Source organism: Diaphorina citri, unplaced genomic scaffold (assembly GCF_000475195.1).
Source record: "Diaphorina citri unplaced genomic scaffold, Diaci psyllid genome assembly version 1.1 scaffold3945, whole genome shotgun sequence".
In the NCBI taxonomy this organism is placed as follows: Eukaryota; Metazoa; Arthropoda; class Insecta; order Hemiptera; family Psyllidae; genus Diaphorina; species Diaphorina citri.
Window position 1 is genome coordinate 1 of NW_007381344.1, and position 12,307 is coordinate 12,307.

General features: G+C 38.2%; 2 protein-coding genes and 2 long non-coding RNA genes across 4 annotated transcripts in view; 2 read left to right on the plus strand and 2 right to left on the minus strand.

The window, feature by feature from the left end:
• Positions 1–4: 4 nt before the first annotated feature.
• LOC103520691 lies at positions 5–9,687 on the plus strand (the record flags this gene model as incomplete). Its single annotated transcript, XM_026831713.1, has 10 exons — positions 5–115; positions 845–1,030; positions 1,961–2,062; positions 3,455–3,577; positions 4,061–4,276; positions 5,603–5,710; positions 6,400–6,591; positions 7,766–7,919; positions 8,233–8,325; positions 8,989–9,687. Coding segments are annotated over 10 exons (1,686 nt in total), but the record flags the coding sequence as incomplete, so codon positions are not given.
• A 10-nt stretch (positions 9,688–9,697) lies between these two features.
• LOC113472120 lies at positions 9,698–11,027 on the plus strand. Its single transcript, XR_003394568.1, has 2 exons — positions 9,698–9,982; positions 10,481–11,027. It is a non-coding gene; the product is annotated as an uncharacterized LOC113472120 (long non-coding RNA).
• On the minus strand, positions 10,217–10,820 carry LOC113472119. The gene is made up of 2 exons (XR_003394567.1): positions 10,758–10,820; positions 10,217–10,476 (listed from the first exon to the last, which is right to left on the minus strand). It is a non-coding gene; the product is annotated as an uncharacterized LOC113472119 (long non-coding RNA).
• Positions 11,028–11,908: 881 nt separating the features above from the next.
• LOC103520692 overlaps positions 11,909–12,307 on the minus strand; it is a 2,090-nt gene continuing 1,691 nt past the window's right edge. Inside the window, exons 2-3 of the mRNA XM_026831714.1 lie at positions 11,965–12,179; positions 11,909–11,925 (exon numbers count right to left, since the gene is read on the minus strand). Coding sequence (XP_026687515.1) covers positions 11,909–11,925; positions 11,965–12,179 — 232 coding nt within the window. The remainder of the gene's footprint in view (positions 11,926–11,964; positions 12,180–12,307) is intronic.

The following is a 12,307-nucleotide window of genomic DNA, read 5'->3' on the forward strand; positions in this document are numbered from 1 at the left end:
CAACTGCACCACGGCCATACTCAGGGTGCACCAGAGTCTGGCTGATGGCACCACCCTGGTGCACCTCCTCGCTCAAGCTTTGGCTGACAACAAGACGGCCGTGCAAACCTCTAGTGTGAGTTATAGTGGACTAAATTAGACCAAAAAGACGAAACTGTTAGTAGAGGAGGAGAACTATCGATAGTCGGCGCCATCGATAGTTATCGATATTTTTCAAAAAAACTATCGATAACTATCGATAGTTTTCAAGTATAGTGACAATACCTTCTTGACCAGTACAATACCGAGACCAAATGAGCCTGGCAGCTGAGGTCTATCTCGTGTTTCAGTTCCATGTTACCTCTGGACCTACTCGTACACTGTGCCGGAACAGTATCCGAGCGTTCTCAGAGGTTAGGAAAAAAATTAACTTGATTGTAGCCACGGAGGTTCGTATTTTATTCACCACAAATACGTCGATTTCTACTAGGCTAAACCCTTCCTTCCTTCTTAAGTCTAGTGTAGGTAATCGGAAAAAATAATAATAACATTTATGTAAATAAATAATTAAAGGCCTTGCTCTGGTTGTTTATTTTGACCATCAATATTGATGATCAGACGTGTAATGTAATGTAAAGTTTTTTTCTTTATTTTGATTATAATACAATACAATGAAGAAGGTAATAATAATAAACAAAGGTACAATTTGGATTTACATAATCAGAGTAAAATACTTACATAGTGATAATAGGTACTTATTAAATAGTGTTTGAAAAATATGATTACAACTCTGGTCCCCACCCCCGATCACCGACAGCTGTTAACACGTTGACTTCCACTGACCCAAATTCTCTCTCGTCCACAGCATATCTCCACTCGCTCATTCTACTACCGCTACCTCCGTGCTTGTCTAGTGGGACCTATCACTCTCCTCTGTTGGATTCTGTGCTCTCCTCCCTCCCATGCTAAACTCTCTTCTCCCTGGTCCAAACAATATGCCATCAGCTGTTCTGCAAGCATCTCCATGGATAAACTGGTTCATATTAAACAGGTAATTGGTTCATATTAAACAGGTAATTGGTTCATATTAAACAGGTAATTGGTTCATATTAAACAGGTAATTGGTTCATATTAAACAGGTAATTGGTTCATATTAAACAGGTAATTGGTTCATATTAAACAGGTAATTGGTTCATATTAAACAGGTAATTGGTTCATATTAAACAGGTAATTGGTTCATATTAAACAGGTAATTGGTTCATATTAAACAGGTAATTGGTTCATATTAAACAGGTAATTGGTTCATATTAAACAGGTAATTGGTTCATATTAAACAGGTAATTGGTTCATATTAAACAGGTAATTGGTTCATATTAAACAGGTAATTGGTTCATATTAAACAGGTAACTGGTTCATATTAAGCAGGTAATTCTACTGGCGTAGATACTACCCCCAAAGAACTCCCATAGGACCCCTAAATGGACAGAAGTATTGACTATCCTGTTGTGAAATTTAGATCTTCTGTGAGTACGTTAAGGGATTTTCATTAGTTGTTGTGTAGTTTCTTTCGTATGATGTTAGAAATTTTGATTTGTTGTTGTGGAGCGAGTAATATTTGAGTGATATCTACCTTGAGCTTTCAACATCCATATAGTGAAATTTTGATGTTCTATGGATATCACTAAAAATTTTCATGTTGATTTTTTTGCAGCTTGTGAGATTATTGTGGCCAGGATAATGTTTGAGATGAAAATACAGATAGGTACCAATCGTTTTTTTTATATATATATATTGGCTTGATCAACCTTCGTGGCCATGAATACTGGCCTAGCAAATCCCCGGGTTCAATCCCCGGGAAGTAGGTAGCAAGTTTTTATTCGATGAGTTCTCCTCCAGAAAACGAGACATTTCTTGTTCTAAGTTTACAGTCTAAATAAAGCACTCCTTATACTTATGTATGTGTACTTGTACTTGTGTGCAGGTAACGAGGTCCAGTGTGAACAGTGTTCTATTGTCCGCCATGTCTGGAGCATTGAGAGTTCTCCTCCAAAGTTCTGGCATTCAGCAACCCGCTGATATGAAAGTAAGTGTCCTATATTGAGTCCGATGACCCTAAAGTAAGAGTGTCCTATATCGAGTCCCAAAGTCCTAAGTAATAGAATAGAATAGAATAGAATACTCGTATACATATACCTTGTTTAATCTATTTGTAATGCAAAAAGGAGACTGAAAAGTCCCTTATCCCTTTACTACCGCAGTCTAAAGAGGATCTTATGTCCTTTTGTTAGGTTAGGTCTTAATTAAGTGCCCTAATTTGAGTCAACTGATAACCCCATTGCAGACAAATTTGTACCCCACTGCTGCGCGGGCATTGCAAATGTACTGCATTATACAAAAAAATGTACTGCATAATTATGCAGCAATTGATTCTGCAAATCAACCAAATGGACTGGAATGTGTTATATTGGAGGCCACTGTTGCTTCCCGGGCCATCCGGCCAGTAGACGGTCCAGTATATTGCAGACATAAATCCCTCCGTCTAAATAAAGCACTACTTATACTTATGTATGTATACTTGTACTTATGTGCAGGTAACGAGGTCCAGTGTGAACAGTGTTCTATTGTCCGCCATGTCTGGAGCATTGAGAGTTCTCCTCCAGAGTTCTGGCATTCAGCAACCCGCTGATATGAAAGTAAGTGTCCTATATTGAGTCCGATGACCCTAAGTAAGAGTGTCCTATATCGAGTCCCAAAGTCCTAAGTAATAGAATAGAATACTCGTATACCTTGTGTTAATCTATTTGTAATGCAAAAAGGAGACTGAAAAGTCCCTTATCCCTTTACTCCCGCGGTCTAAAGAGGATCTTATGTCCTTTTGTTAGGTCTTAATTAAGTGCCCTAATTTGAGTCAACTGATAACCCCATTGCAAACAAATTCGTACCCCACTGCAGCGCGGGTATTAAGCTCACTGAAGCTTATACAAATGCACTGCATAATTATGCAGCAATTGATTCTGCAAATCAACCAAATGGGCTGGAATGTGTTATATTGGAGGCCACTGTTGCTTCCCGGGCCTAAAGCCCTAAGTAATAGAATAGAATAGAATACTCGTATATCTTGTGTTAATCTATTTGTAATGCAAAAAGGAGACTGAAAAGTCCCTTATCCCTTTACTCCCGCAGTCTAAAGAGGATCTTATGTCCTTTTGTTAGGTTAGGTCTTAATTAAGTGCCCTGATTTGAGTCAACTGATATCCCCATTGCAGACAAATTTGTACCCCACTGCAGCGCGGGCATTAAGCTCACTGAAGCTTATACAAATGTACTGCATAATTATGCAGCAATTGATTCTGTAAATCAACCAAATGGACTGGATTGTGTTATATTGGAGGCCACTGTTGCTTCCCGGGCCATCCGGCCAGTAGACGGTCCAGTATATTGCAGACATAAATCCCTCCTCTCACATCTATTCCAGGCAATACTTCCCATTGATCTTCACCCGAGGGAGGCTCAAGACTCTCGCCTCACCAGCAGGAAATCTTCCATCGTCATATCCCTACCCGTCAGTGTGGAAGGCGGCGTACCACGGCTGTGGAAGGTTTGACCGCTTTTGGACAGATTTCGACCGATTTTGGTGGTTTTCAGCTATAGCGACAAAACGGTTAGAGATATTGTAAAAGTTAGGGTAAAAGAACACTCAAATAAGCATCATTCAATAGGATAAAGAAAGTCGTGTGATGTTCACACCAGATTTTTTTTTTTTAATTGGCTTTTTCAACCTTCGTGGCCATGAATACTGGCCTAGCACATCCGAGGTCCCCGGGGAAGTAGGTAGCAAGTTTTTATTCGATGAGTTCTCCTCCAGAAAATGAGACATTTCTTGTTCTAAGTTTACAGTCTAAATAAAGCACTACTTATACTTATGTATGTATACTTGTACTTATGTGCAGGTAACGAGGTCCAGTGTTTTAAAATCTAGGGTTTTTGAAGCATTTTGAGATGACCTTGATAATTTCTTTAGCAAAAATCGAGAAAAAAATAATTCCGGCGTCATTGGGTTGACTTGATACTCTCTCCACAGGCTACCCTCAAATTCAGTTGGCTCAAAGGTCCCGAGTGTCTTCTGGAGATAGGAGGTCGTCAACTGAAAGCCATCTACTCTCTCCTCCCCGTACAACCAGGACTGGGGATCTCGGTGTCTGTACTGATTTACGCTAACACTCTGTATGTAACGTCTACCACAGACAAGGCGCTGGGGGATGTGGGCGGATTCTTACTACATCATTTGAATATGCAGGTAATTATAGGTACTCGCTAGCTAATAAGAAAAAAGAAAAAGAGAGACGATCGACCAACTGTCCGTAGCGTTTAGCTACGGACTAAAAGGAGGGGAGGAAAAAAAATAGGTTTTTATATAAGGGAGCTAAATTTCAACAACGGGGGTATTATCGTTCAGAAATCGATGAGAAGGAAGACAGGGTAAGAGAAAGCCATCCGTTCTGAGAACGAACCTGACCTGTTTCCTGTTTGGTCCGCCCCAGGCGCCTAAAAGGAGGGGAGGAAAAAAAAATAGGTTTTTATATAAGGGAGCTAAATTTCAACAACGGGGGTATTATCTTTCAGAAATCGATGAGAAGGAAGACAGGGTAAGAGAAAGCCATCCGTTCTGAGAACGAACCTGACCTGTTTCCTGTTTGGTCCGCCCCTAAACGCTACGGACTAAAAGGAGGGGAGGAAAAAAAATAGGTTTTTATATAAGGGAGCTGAATTTCAACAACGGGGGTCTTATCGTTCAGAAATCGATGAGAAGGAAGACAGGGTAAGAGAAAGCCATTCGTTCTGAGAACGAACCTGACCTGTTTCCTGTTTGGTCCGCCCCAGGCGGGCATAGAACCCGCGACAATACGAGTATTTTATATTTACTTTAAATGAAAATTGGGTTGGTATTTTATAGAACTCCATCAGTGTATTATGTTTATGTACCTTCTATTGTGTATTTTCAGTCAAAATAACCTTTTCAAAACAATAGTCGGTAATAATATATCTATTTAGGTTTTTGTATTATGTTTTCTTTCGCCGAATTCAATTTCCTCTTTTCTTTCTTTTTCATTTTTCATTACAAATTTTCTTTCTCAATTTTCTACTCAGGTAATGTTCCACTTTTCTAGGACTTCATTACAAAACCTTTTCCTTAATATTTTTTTTTTTTTTAAAATATTTCCCCTTTGTGAAGGGGTTTTTGATAAAAGAGTAATGTGAAAGAAATTTAAAACATTTTCTACTTCATTTTTTATTTATTTTATTTTAAGAAAGTTGTTATTTTTTCTGGTATTTTCGGGTGCAGTTTTTTTTCTCTGAAATGAACATAATATGTAAAATGCTTCGAATACTTTTGGCGAAAATATTTATGAAATCATAAAAGAAATAATTATAAAAATAATAAATCTCGAAAGTTCTTAATAATTCTACATCGGTGTTCTATTTTCTATAAAAATATTTTCTTCCTCTCCTAGTCTCCTCCTCCTCTTCCATCTCTCTCTCTCTCTCTATCTATCTATCTGAAGAAAAATAAACGGAAATTTCTGGCAAGAATTTTTCTAATATTAGAATTTAATTCTTTCAGATCGAATCCCTGTATGAGCTTTTGAAATTCAGGAGGAATCCGAGCACAAAGTTGGACGCTATCACGTTCTACTGTTTTCCAGACATTTCCAGTTCTCCTTTCAAAGAGGTGAGGCAAAGTAGTCCATTTTTCTCTAAATTCCCTTTAAGGATAAGGATGAGATGAGTACATCAAGGGTGGGGTGGTAGAGAATGCCATAGGCATTAACCCCACCCTTAATCAAACTTTATTTTGTATTTATATGTAGATACATTTTGTTTTGTTACCATCTGTAAATAAAGTTTGATCCAATTGTGTAATAATAATGAGTATTTATTTTGGGGCAAAGTCACGACTTTCTTTGAGAAGTTTCAACGTCAGTGTATGTCTGGTTAGGTTTTTGTGACGGGGGTTTCAATTTTTCGCCCTTTCGTTAATCCTTCGTCCGGCCCAAAGTTACCCACCTCTTCACATCAACCTCACTCAGCTTAGAAGTGAGGCTGAAAAAACCCCGCAGCACACGAAATGGTCTACGTTACCACCCGGATACCAATCATGGGAACTGGCGCATTCAACGTGCTATCGCCGCTGCGCTGGCTATTTTTCTGGTTGTTTCTTCCAAGCACTAGGTAGGTACCACACTTCAAAGGGTTTTTTTTTCTAAGCACTGAGGTTGTTTTATTTTATGACTCAACATGGACTCAAACCAACAACCTCCAAATCCAAAGTCCACGAAAACGAGTGGTTGGGTGGAAGTTGGAAGAGCTCCTCCAGGAGAACCCTGCGAAAGCCATAAAAAAAGCTCCCTAACATTCCAGGTGTCACGTCGTATGAAAGAAGTCCAGGATGAAATAGAGGACCTCATGGATTCCGATCTGGAATTAACCCGTGAAGAATCAGAGAGACTTCATTATCTCAAATCGGAGTTTGCGTATTTGCTGAAGGAGCTGAGGAAGAGGAAATCCGCCAGCAAGCATTCCATATTCAGCAAGGTGCTTCCAGGAAATGGCGTGAGTTCCAGGATTAGTCCTGATTTTTTTTTTTTTTTTTTTTTTTTTTTAACAAAAGGAGGGGTTTCCAATTTTTAACGTGACGCGTTTTTTTTTTTTTTTTTTTTTTTTACTGAACGAACGAAGGGATTTCCAAGTTTTAACGTGACGAGTTTGGATGTAGTTTTCTTATGCTTCAATTAACAAGAGAACGATACCAAATGAATTAGCAAACAACAAAGATTTGATATGTTTGTTTGTTTCCTCTCGAAGACGGAAAATTTGATTTCAAAATTTGGCACCAATCGGGACCTTGTAGGTTCATTGAGTCCCTCTTTAGTCCGTCCTTTCTTTATTATTACAATAGTAATAAAAAGGTATAAGGGACGGACTATTGTATTCGCTTCGGTGTCTGTCACTCGGTCGGTCGGTCGGTCTGTCGGTCTGTCTGTCCCCATAGAAGGACTTATCCAAACCTGGTCGACCTATATATCAAATTAAAGGTCTTTTTACCAGGAACACGAAAATGGTGGTGCAAATTTTGTCCAGAAAACCATAAAGCCAAAAAACAAAAAAAAAAAAACTGTTTTTTGGGGGATTTTGAAAACTGGTTTTGGGGGATTTTTTTCACATTTTCTCACACAAATGAGCTCTGATCTCGAAATTTGTCGCGACGACCTATGAACTCGTTTTTTGGGGATTTTTTCACATTTTCTCACACAAATGAGCTCTGATCTCGAAATTTGTCGCGACGACCTATGAACTCAAAGCGAGAAAGCTTTTTGACACTTCAGTCGATCATTTAAGACCGGTTTTAGCGTTACCTATGTTAAGCTACGCCGAGGAAGGCCAATAAATGTGGATTGGTGACTTGAGCCTTATATTGGGAATAAAGGGAGAACGGGCTCTAGTCTTGATTTTAAATTTAATCATTACATGAAAGTAAAATCAAAAAATCAAATCAAGAATGATAATAAACTGAATATTAAACAAATTAGGTAGGTACATAGGTACTGATTTTCTCTAATCACGATCGAATAAACTACGGGCTAAAAAATTCCCGGAGGGACGGGCCCAGCTTGTTTTGTTTTGCCATAAACTGTTAGTCCGATTTTGATGAAATTTAGCGGACAGATAATAATTCAATGGAACCTTCCGGGGGTGCCCTTCGTGCCCTTGCTTCCCCTGATTGCAGGATTTGGAGATGGAAGAGGAGCTATGTAGACCGCACAGGACTCGCACCATGTCTTGCAGTTTTGTATCAGGTCACACCAGGAGATCCTCACTAAGTCTCCTCTCCAAGAAGCGGCCTACCAGTTTGTGTATGGAGGCCATGGCACCACTCAACTGTAAGAATCTTTAGAAATGAGGTTTTACTTTTCTCTGACCATTGGTCAAATCGTGAAATTTTTGGTTATCTTTTCTCCTTAATAATGAGGAAACCCATAGAATTATGTATTGAAAAATTTTGTATGTTTGCTACGCAGAGACACTTATTTTGACCACTTTTCAGGAGAAAATGGCTCGCTAATTTCGATAAAAGGCCTGAAATGGCCTGTTACGCGGATAGACTGAACCTACTGTTTTAATACTTTTAAATCAAATGTCGCGTCGGATATGAAAATGAAGTGTAAAATATTTTAAATTTTATTTATTTTTCAGTGGGCGGAGCTAAACTTCCCGAGCTACCCCGAACACACAGGCCGAACATATCCGAGTTAAAATCAGGGGGAGGCAAAAACACAACTGGTAATGGTAAGTCTACACATCTCTCCCAGATACATACTGGTCCGTTAATCTGGTTTGTGGGAGAGCACATAATAAGTTCCAGCCTAGTTAGGTAGCTTGGAGGGTAGGTCGCGGATTCGATTCCCGCCCGGAGCGGACATCATCCTAAGCACAGATAAGATTCGTTCTCGGAACGGCTGGCTTTCTATCCTGTCCTCCCTTTCTTCTCTCTTCAATTTCAGGACGATAAGATCTTAGCAGTTACAGTTCCCTCTATCAAACCTCTTAGGTCGAGTTTTACCACCGTAGGTTGTAGGTTGTCTCATGTATACGCCTCACGTCTCTCGAATGTAGTCTTACAAATACGATAGATTTCAATCCAAGGATGACCTGGCTATTAAGTATAGGTAGGGAAATCCTTCATCTCAATCCCGATTTGATAAACCCCATATAAGACCTTAGCAGATACAGTTCCCTCTATAAAACCTTTTAGGTCGAGTTTTACCACCGTAGGTTGTCTCACGTACACGCCTCACGTCTCTCGAATGTAGTCTTACGAATACGATAGATTTCAATCCAAGGATGACCTGGCTATTAAGTATAGGTAGGGAAATCCTTCATCTCAATCCCGATTTGATAAACCCCAGCATTAAACAAGTAATTCCTTCACTGTTCCCATATCTTTTCCAGTGTCGTCGGGTGCCAAATACTCCGGGTCTCCTCTGAGTGGCGAATACGTGCAGCTCAACTGCTACTCACATTCCACGGACAAGCCCGGGTCTGATCCCGGGGCCTCTCATCTCAAACAATCCTCCACTAGTTTCAATCTCCAATCCAAGAGGAACCACTTCAAGAAACAAAAGTCAGACAACAACATCATCTTCTACAACAGCGTGAACAGCGTCAATGGCGTGAACAGCGTAAACGGGGTGAACACACCGGTGAATAGTATGTACAGACATAACGTGAGCTATTCGAGTATGAATAAGATCAGTACAAGTCCACACTGTATATCACCAGTGTGTAACCAATATGGCGTAGCTTACCATGAAGATTGTCAACTTACGCAGGTAACACTCACGACCACGTGATCTTGTGATCGCGTGAGTGCGTAATTTACGCGTGAGATTCTCGTAAGCGTGTTTACGCATCTTGTAGGACTTGTGGTTTGTGGGCTGGTAGTTTTTGTGCAAAATTGTAAAGTTTGTGCACCGTAAATAATTTTGTGTGTAATGTAGCGTATTTACGCGTAATTTGCGTATTTGGATGCGAGTTTGTGCGTAACGTGTATTTACGTGTGATTTTTAAGTACGTAATTTCGAGTATTTACGTTTACGCTATGGTCAACAGTCCACAGAAACCAACAGGTTCTTTTGTACTAAACGAAAATGCAATGTAGTACATACGTAATTTCGAGTATTTACGTTTACGCTATGGTCAACAGTCCACAGAAACCAACAGGTTCTTTTGTACTAAACGAAAATGCAATGTTGTCAATTTGTTAAACTAAATTCAATCACACTATATTTTTATGCTAAACGACCAATAATTTTTGGGGGGAAATGTTTTTTATCTTTCAGAATATAATAAATATTGTTGTTGTTTTGTATTTTATCAATTTCAAGAGCATAAAAGTTTTGCAATAATTTTATCAATGTCTCCTTTAACAATTAGGTATAATTATGTTTATTTTTTTGCATCTTACTTTTTTAATTTCTTCCATGGTGAACAGTAAATAAGTGGTAGGTAGCTAGCCAAAGCAAAATAGTCTTTGTAAACGCCAAAAAAATTAATCCACCCACCTACAGTGAGTTAAACTGTGGGAAATAATGCATAGGGTTTTTTTTTAGAGCGTTTGTATCAAATGTTTATCAATGTCTCCTTTAACAATTAGGTATAATTATGTTTATTTTTTGCATCTTACTTTTTTAATTTCTTCCATGGTGAACAGTAAATAAGCTAGCCAAAGCAAAATAGTATTTGTAAACGCCAAAAAATTAATCCACCCACCTACAGTGAGTTGAGCTGTGGGAAATAATGGATTACCCTACATAGGGGTTTTTTTTTAGAGCGTTTGTATCAAATGTTCGTGCGATTATTTTGATTAAATTAGGTATGTAGATATTAATTAATTGTTTTAATGTTTCTTAATTCAGTATTATTAAATTGGGTGCTTACCTAGGTATGTTTATTTTTTGCATCTTACTTTTTTAATTTCTTCCATGGTGAACAGAAAATAAGCTAGCCAAAGCAAAATAGTCTTTGTAAACGCCAAAAAAATTAATCCACCCACCTACAGTGAGTTGAACTTTGGGAAATAATGGATTACCCTACATAGGTTTTTTTTTAGAGCGTTTGTATCAAATGTTCGTGGGATTATTTTGATTAAATTAGGTATGTAGATATTAATTAATTGTTTTAATGTTTCTTAATTCAGTATTATTAAATTGGGTGCTTACCTAATTAACCATGTTTTTATGTAGGAAAAACTCAGAGACAATTATTTTTTAGATTTTTTTCCTTTTTTATTTTTATCTCACAATTTTAGAAATTTCTCTAGGTATATTAGAATGTTACACAAATTTGACACCTTAATTTTGATTCACTAGAATGAGTTTGGACTAGTGAAAAGATCATTTTTTTCCTAGACAAACTTAATTTTACGCTTTTAGATATTTTGCATTTTCAAAATATGTAATTTCAAAGCTAGATTGATCTATACACCTACATAGATAGATAATAATTTTAGAATGCTCTTGCAGGGGGTGCGTTTCAAATCGCAGGTAAGTACATCGCTTTTTTTTCAATCTTTAAAGAAATCTGTAGGTAAGTAAAAAAAAGTAGATGTATGTATAAAAAGTACCTAGGTACTGCTTCATGTTACAAATCAAAAGTACTTGAAATTGATTTTAGAATTTTGGTTATTCTGTAGATAATACCGATTTATTCAATCTTTTCTAACTATACCACGGGCCATTCCGATTTTATTAATTTTTTGATAGGTAAAAAAAAAAAAAAAAAAAAAAAAAAATTTTTTCGCATATCGTCGCTGTCAATACGAACTATCGTAAGTGCAAAATCTCTATTTTTCAGGAGAGCCAAATAAAGATTTTGGTGATTATTACCTCTTGGTAGCGCTGTCAAACTCTTTTGACTTGGCGGGGCGAAGCGCTCAGCGCTCCTTAACAAACCTATTGCATATGTGATAAAAGCCAAGAAAAGGGTTTCAGAAATAAGTCAGGATCTTATGAAAACACTCTAATAATTCTAATATTTGATTCTACTCTTCCCAATTGCAAGCATAGTTAGCTCGGAGGGTAGCGTGTTTGTCTTGTAAGGGTTAGACCGCGGGTTCGATTTCCACCCGAGGCGAACTACATATATTCTAAATATCTAAGGTTTGTTCTCGAAACGGCTGGTGAAAGCCTATCCTGTCCCTCGCTCTTCCATTTTGGGACGATTCCCTCTATCAAACCTCTTATGATCGAGTCCACAAAGTGAGTTTAATCTCGGTTTAACTTAAATCTCAGATTAAACAATCTGATTGGCTTTTTTTTAATCAACCAATCAGATTCCTTTATCCAAAAGTTAAATTAAACCGAGTTCAAACTCACTTCGTGGACCCGACTATTAATAAACAAAATAAAATAAATGTTAAATACTCACTCTCATCCAACAGTTTCCTATTCAGCTCAGTCATCTCCGTGGCGCTGCCATTGAAAGTAGGAGATCCCTGGTCATACCGGCGTGGAGGTTTCTGCACCGGGTTAACCACAGTTAGGAGACTCTTGCCTTGTTCCCCTGGGTTGGCGGTGATGTGATGCATGACCTCGCCGTTCTGGGGGGACATGCCGTTGTTCTGCGACTTCTTGGCGAGGGACCTGCACGGGAGAGAAAGAATTTGGAGTTGTTATTACAATGAAAACTTAAGAAAATAGAATATTTCTTCCATCGTTTGTAGTTTTTCCTCTACAACTACCTGAAAACGGTTACTTTCTCTGTGGCGTAT